This window comes from Gymnodraco acuticeps, unplaced genomic scaffold, assembly GCF_902827175.1.
Source record: "Gymnodraco acuticeps unplaced genomic scaffold, fGymAcu1.1, whole genome shotgun sequence".
In the NCBI taxonomy this organism is placed as follows: Eukaryota; Metazoa; Chordata; class Actinopteri; order Perciformes; family Bathydraconidae; genus Gymnodraco; species Gymnodraco acuticeps.
The window spans coordinates 377261-384802 of NW_022991358.1; the positions used below are offsets into that span (position 1 = coordinate 377261).

A 7542-nucleotide genomic window follows, 5' to 3' on the forward strand; every position below is an offset into this window, starting at 1 on the left:
CTGAACGAAAAGTACTACAATTACCTACAAATGTATACAGATGGTTCTGTAAAAACAAGGAAGAGTGTTTTGCAGTTGGTATATACATCCCAGACTTTAAAATATCGATTTCAAAAAGAGCGTCTGATCAATTATCAGTGTACACAGCAGAAATGTTTGCTGTAATAATAGGATTACAGTGGGTTGAAGAGGTCAGACCAGATAGGGTGGTGATATGCACAGATTCATAGTCCATATTAAAAAGTATACAATCAACAACAACTGTCTGAGAAGACATTCTCATAGAACTTAACCACAGCCTGTTAAGACTTCACAGAGGCGGTAGATCTGCAGTTCTGCTGGGTGCCTGCACATGAGGGGGTGAAAGGGAACGAGTGTGCTGATAAATGAGCAAAAAGTGCACTAAGGAAATAACATTACCAGTTCAACTTGGAAAAGGAGAAGGAAAAGCAGTAATGAAGAAAAAAGGGATGGAGATCTGGCAGAAAAGGTGGGAGGAAGACCAGAAAGGCAAAGAGTATCACAAAGTACAAAAGACAATTACAATTAATATTTATAAAGAAAGAAACAGATGGGAGGAAATCATGATAGCGAGACTCAGAATAAATCACACGGCTTTCAATGGTACGCTGTATATCATGGGCAAGGCCGGATTAGTACCTCCAGAGGCCCCTGGGCACTGAGCGCTCATGCCCCCCCGCCCAACCAGTGGCGGGCTGGGGGAATGTAATGCGCAGCATCGTATTGTATTTTTTTCCAAATCCGAGCGGCCCTCCGGCCCACGTACAGCACCGGCCCACCGGGAAAACTCCCGGTATTCCCAATGGCCAGTCTGCCCCTGCCCCAAACCCACGTACCAACAAGTAACACCACGCCTACCCAACATGTCAATCTGGTATGTAAAATCGCACACCTATTTGTCAAAAGCAGGGATGCAGCCACATAGTTCAACCAAAGTAGGTCTAGCCTTTTGCCCTTTCAGTCAGAAATCACAAGACAAAGATAAAATGGATAAGATCTCTTAATGCCAAAATATGACTGGCTGGCTGTACAAGTACACAAGGATTTCTATTAGTCACAAACATTGAGAGTTACAAAAGTAAAATATATAGTGAAATTGTGTGGTTGCTCAACTAAGTGATCAGTATATGTGATGGAAGATAGTGTGTGTGTGTGTGTGTGTGTGTGTATATGTGAGAGGGAGAGAGAGTGAGTGTGAGTGTGTGTGTGTGTGTGTGTGTGTGTGTGTGTGTGTGTGTGTGTGTGTGTGAGAGAGAGCGCGAGAGAATGAGTGTGTGTGAGAGGCAGTGGATCTTACCTTTTAGAAGTGTTTCTTCCTTGCCTTTCTCTTTGAAAAGTCTGTGATTAGGTCATCAAAATCCAAGGCTCAAGGCTAACATTGCTCGCTAGCTCAACAACATCCTCCGTGACCACCGCCACCGTTCCTTGTGGTTGCTGACCTATTTCGTAACTTTTTGCTTTTTTGAAAAAGCTATTTATTGTTGGGACATTTTTTAATGCAGCCGCCACTCTCTCTTCTTTTTCTTTCTTTTCGCAGCCCTGCTGGGCGTTTGGCTGCTACCGGCACCATCCATTTGTTCAGCTCACGTGACAAAATGTGACATGAGTGAGGGTGGGGCTGTGATTCGGCTATACACCGCCGCTGCGTAGTAATAAAGTTGAGCGCATACATAGTGAGACCTACAGTACAGAGACGGTTCAGAAAATATATTAATTTCACCCTATAGAAAAGCTGTGTTATTTATGGTGAAGAGTGAGTGTCATTTAAAAGAATGTATGATGAGTGAGGTTGAGCCCGAAAAAGACAAGATAAAAAAAATAATTAAAAAAAATGTGTATCTTGTCACTGAGGGCCCTCTTTGCTCAAGGGCCCCTGGGCACTTGTCCAGGTTGCCCATATGGTTAATCCGGCCTTGATCATAGGGACAAGTGACAGTAACAAGTGTGGGAACTGTGGAGTAAAAGAAGATGTAGAACATATCTTGTTACATTGTGACATCTATAAAGCGGAAAGAGAACAACTAAAGGCTGAAGTTTTAGAGGCAGAGAGGGAATGGAGTGTGGTTGGTGTTTTGGGAACAAAAGGAGAGGGAGTAAGAGCTACCAGAAAGGCACTGTTTGATTTAAAATGATTTAACATTAGGTCAGGAAAGAACATAGATTTTTAATTTTGTTTTATTTATTTTATGTTTTTGTTGATTTATTTTGATTAGATCATAGGTTAAAGAGTGGAATGATATGATGATTCATACTCATGTACGGTAGGTGGCGGTATGCACCTTTTAAGTTGTTTGCAATCCGCCAAAAACGAGAGAAGAAGAAGAAGAAGCAGATGCGCATTGAAAATCGGGCATTCAGATCGGGTAGTCACCCTGGGTCCAGGAGGCGTCTCGTCGCTACGGTTCTCTCTCTGTGTTCCTGAGAAAGTGTGTGTGAGCTCCAGCTCTACTGATCCATCATCTGTGTGTTTGGATAAACCTCCGAATGGACTCTGTGCTCTTTTTTCTGGAGCGTTTACCGCGGACTATAGGAGCTAGCTTAGCATGCTAGCTGGAAACACGTTGGCAACACTAGTCAGATTGAGAGTTTGATGGAGAGAGAAACGGTGTGTTTAACGGAGTTTGCAGGAACAGGTGATCTAGGAAACATGAGTAAAGTCCAAATGCTGCTGTCGTTGAAGAAGCAGCGACTCACTGCTGAAGAGATATTTGCTCTGTTTGAAAAAACGATAGCAGAGTACGAAGAGGAGCTGTCTCGTTTAAAAGAGGAGAACAAGAGACTCCAGAAACTACTGGACGCTGTTTTACAGCCTCAGCTTCGGATACACAGAGCAGGTCTGTTCCCTTTACTCTTAATTAACACTTTAAACCAGGGGTGTCCAAACTACGGCCCGGGGGCCGGTGTTACCGAATAAGATGTGGGCCGAACAACTGGTGATATTCTATAACGTATAGGCAGATGTACCAGGGGCGTGGCCTTTGTCGAATAACCAGGAAATACACATTTCGATCGCTTCTTCTGTCGTTTGCATAAATCTTTTGGTATATTTGGCTGCATAGGAACACTTTGATGCACTTTCAGTACAGTTGAGTAAAGTTAGAACGATATTGGCAGATTCGGATTTCACGGATCAATAACTCATGAACAAAATGTTATTCAGACACAAATGATGTCTCCTATGTACCGTGGTAAGGTTGACAACGAACTACAATCACATGTTGATAATAAAAAAAAGCCAATATGCGCCGTCCTCAAAACTGGACAAATTACATTGGTCTCTATCTGCAGCCGGAAAAGGAATGAGTGCTCAGGGACCGTCTGCAAAGTGCAACTCCGAAAAAAGAGAATACAATAATATTCAATAATATTCACTAGCGTCACTATTATACAGTGGAGTGCTTACTTTGTTACTCTTTTTAAAGCATACATTTTAATATAGCAAAACAATACCTCTGTTGCCGGCTTGGACCCTTTACTTGTGGGGTTGCTGCTGTTCTCCACATCTGTGCTGCTCTGAATATCTTCACCAGTGTTCAGAGTTAACTTTGCTCTTTTTGGAACTGGAAGAATGTCTGGAGTGGTGTAATATTTGGAGCTGGAAGTGCGAGGCTTTGCTCCATCTCTCTTTGCCCAACCTTCCTTCGATTGACTGATGTCTTTTGGTAGCAAAGTTTTGAGGAGTAACTGCTCAGATAAGTGATGTGCCATTATGTGTTCTCTGTAGCTCCCCTGGAGAGAGCCATACATCTTTCTGATGAATGTCGCTGGCCTCAGTCGTCTCTGCTTTTTTAGAATAGAATGTTTGACTATTCCAAACCATCTCTCCACATGGCAGTTTGTGTCCCTTGTTTTACTTTGGCCAAATGTGTCTTCCTCTGTGTCAGTTGCATATCTTTTCAAATTCCCCAACAGCAGCCCACTCCAAAGGGGAAAAATCCCTAGATAGTTGTCAAAAAGGACATCAACAATGCCAGGGCAAAAGTATGGATTTTCATCCTGTGGGGTTTCGACCTCCTCTTTTTCAAGCTCTCCCTGTACCTCCTCCATGACCTTCCTAAACTCATATGTGAAGGGAGATCTGCCAACAATTGTGTGGGCATTTCTTCTTTCTTCATCATCTTCCTCCTGAGTTAAGGGACTGTCTCCTAACTTGTCCCCCTCTTCCATGTCGGGAATCCTGCATTCTTTTATGAAGTCCTTCATGGCTTTCAGATGGATCAGGACAGCATTGGAATTGTGCTTTCCAATCAACACAGTGCACAGTGAGCGGAAGATGTGTAGTGCTGTGGTCATTGAAGTAGCATTTTGCAACCTCGCAAATGCAAATGTTGCAAATTCCTTCAAACCCTTGTCTGCAGTCCTTCTCCCAATTGACTGAGCTACAGCTTTCAGCACGTGTGCAGAGCAAATGTGTAGCACTGTCAACATTTTGATTTCCTTCCATGACTTCAGCTTTGAACAGATAGCGAAAGCCCTGTCCAAGTAACTGACAATGCTCTCTTTGTTAAAAGAAAGGAGAACACTTTGGAGCAGGGCCCAGCTGTAGTCTGTTTCTACCTGATGTACTTTTATGTTAGTGTACTGTGACAGTTTGTGGAGGAACTGCATTAGCCAGAATGTGATTGGTGGAATGGAGTGTTCATTTGTCAGCATTTCACAGACTGGGAGGGGAGGTACTTGCTGACCACCTCCAGGAAGAGTGAGGCAGTAATAAAGCACTCTTTTGGTCTGACCTGGATCTTTGGATGCAACATTACCTGTAGCATCCAGATATAGGGTCAGCGGTGTCTTCTTTCTCAGGTGTTGCACAACTATGTTTACTCCGGTTTCAGAATACATATGTACTCCAAATGGGTCAACTTGAAAATGCTGTATGTACCCAGGCATCCTGCGATCATTTGAGTCACATTCCTTAATGATCATTTGTGTGAGGTACATCTCCATGAAAACATCCTCATGGATTCTTTTACCTCTTCTTACTTCTGAACGTATCACTTTGAGAACATTTTTGTTCAGACTACGGCTTATGTTTCCTGAAATCAGTTCAGCAACAGGTGTTTTTTTAAGTTTACTGTAAAATACTTGACTCACTCCTTTATGCAGGGCTCTTGCAATTCTGCCTCTTCTTCTGTTTGCTGCTGGTCGGAATTTTGTCTCATTTGCTTTGTGTGTCATTTTCCCTCTTTGCAGCACAGATATTTTAACAAGGGTGTCTCCCACTGGCTGATTTTGGATTTTAAAGAAGAATTTGGCCCTGCAGGAAGGGAATGTACAAACTGCACAGATGTTTAAGTACGGACTTTTAATTTTCCTGCTGTTGGGAGTTTTTATGTGGTGACTCTTGAAGGCAAGCGTACAACAGGGATTTTTCTCTCGGAAACTCTTGTACAACACGTCGGTCCACGGTTGCCTCAGTTTGTTTGAACCCGTCAAAGGAACAATCTTTTGCCATTTCTTTCTATTTACTGTTATTCCGAACCTTTTAGATACTACTGGCAACTTCCGCCAATGTGTTTTGGTGCCTGTGTTTTTATTGACATCTTGTGCTCCTCTTTGCAAATTCTGTTCTTCAGTTTCTGCCTCATTCTTGTCTATGTCCTCATCTGATAACTGGTCATCTTCAAGTCCACTCTGAGAAGACATCCTTTGTTGTTTGTCTTCTGCCTCATTCTTGTCTATGTCCTCATCTGATAACTGGTCATCTTCAAGTCCACTCTGAGAAGACATCCTTTGTTGTTTGTCTTCTGCCTCATTCTTGTCTATGTCCTCATCTGATAACTGGTCATCTTCAAGTCCACTCTGAGAAGACATCCTTTGTTGTTTGTCTTCTGCCTCATTCTTGTCTATGTCCTCATCTGATACCTTATGCTGAATCATGCTCAGAGGCAAGTCCTTTGAAAGACAGTCTTCAGAACATTCCCCTCCAACATCTCTCTCGTTTTGATTTTCCTCCATTACCTGAACTTCCTTCTGCTCTAATGATTTTTGACGTTTATTGATCAAATCCCTCAATCCTTTTCGATTGTTGGTCCATACAACCCACAGCCAATGACGGTGTTTCTTATCATCATGACCAAAAAGGATTATAGCGAGTTCCGACCAAATATATGAAGAATGTCCTGTATCTCTTTTGGTAATGTGAACACTCTTCAGTCCTCGGACCAATGCTTCCATTCCACCAGCCATTGCCCATAAGTCCTTCCTCTGGGCCCTCTTTCCTTTTTTAACTCTTCCCATTATTTTCAAACTTCCTCTAACCTAAAGGAGGAAAGGCAAAGCGAAATAGTTTTTCTCAATATAAAAAGATAAAAAGTAAACTTTTTAGAAGCACATATAATAAAAAACTGTGTTCAAATATGTAACACTAAGTTGGGTTTTTGTTTTGGTTTGCAAAAATAGTCATTTGTCATTTTAAAATGTGTAATATTACATCACAGGAACAAATAACATTTGTTTGTAGTTTTAATTCAGTAACATTTCAGTTGATCAAATACTAACTAACTTCAGCTAGGTTAATACAAATAAAAAAACATAATTTTTTTAATTTAATCTGAATGATGGCTTGTTAAAGTATAAGAAACATGTTTTGGTTAAACTCAGGATATTATGTTTAAATAATTCCACCCTGTTACTGTGAAAAATAGTAACAGGGTAGACGGTAACAAGGTGGACATTTCATGCTAAACTTGGCTATTGCTACATGTGTGATGATAATCAAGCTAGCACTTGTGACAACAGAGAAAGATATTTGATAGATATATTCACATTTTTTTCTAAATGTAAACATTTTGATCAGTTTCCACACAAAATGAGCATAACAGGGTGGACATGTTATGCTTTACCGCAATAGTTAAGTTCGTTAAAAACATTAAAAAAATCGTTGAAGGAAGAGTGCATACTTACTCTGCTTCTTGAAGATGATTTTCCCACTCAAAATGTATCCTTCTTCTTGAGTCATACAAATAGTAGAATAGTAAAGGGCCGTGTCCAGAGGGATTCAAATCAGAGTAACAGGGGGGACATTAAAACAGGAGACACACACTTTAAAAAAAAATTAAATCAAGAAAATTGAATTAACAATTTAAATTTGGTGAGGAATATTAATAAAAGGGTTATACAATAGTGACAAAAATGTAGAATTTGATTTCTTTGTTTATATCTGTTAGAGAAGTTGAGCAAACATGATTTGGGACACAACAATTTGGCCTACTTGTGCTAAAATCAGACTAATTATTTAGCATTTTGAATATCCTGGGTAAATAACATTGATGTTTTATAGTAGAGGGTAATACAAATGTAAAACCAAGCTTTTAAAAATAAGCATTTGACCTTTTAAATGCAAAATATATGATATAATGTGTTGGGGACCTAACCACCAGGAGACTATTGATGTGTGTAGTGAGTGTGGGAGACATATACTGTATAATAGTGACGCTATTGAAGATTATACCATATTTATTGAAGATTTGACACTATAAATATTCACCAAAATTATTCAAAAGCACATTCTTCCAAACTCTC

The 7542-nt window shown here is 40.6% G+C and overlaps 1 protein-coding gene across 1 annotated transcript; it reads right to left on the bottom strand.

Moving 5' to 3' along the window:
- Positions 1-4667: 4667 nt before the first annotated feature.
- Positions 4668-6991, bottom strand: LOC117562788. Its single transcript, XM_034240677.1, has 3 exons — positions 6925-6991; positions 5113-6279; positions 4668-4778 (listed from the first exon to the last, which is right to left on the bottom strand). Exons 2-3 carry the CDS (start codon positions 6256-6258, stop codon positions 4668-4670), a joined length of 1257 nt encoding a protein of 418 aa, XP_034096568.1. The 5' UTR covers positions 6259-6279; positions 6925-6991.
- Between the last annotated feature and the right edge of the window lie 551 nt (positions 6992-7542).

Bases quoted from the DNA above. Each gene is read 5' to 3' on its own strand.
- LOC117562788 (XM_034240677.1), bottom strand. From the start codon at position 6,258: ATGGGAAGAGTTAAAAAAGGAAAGAGGGCCCAGAGGAAGGACTTATGG. The intron at 4,779-5,112 runs GTGAGTCAAGTA...TGGATGCTACAG, and splicing joins CAAGAGCCCTGCATAAAGGA to GTAATGTTGCATCCAAAGAT.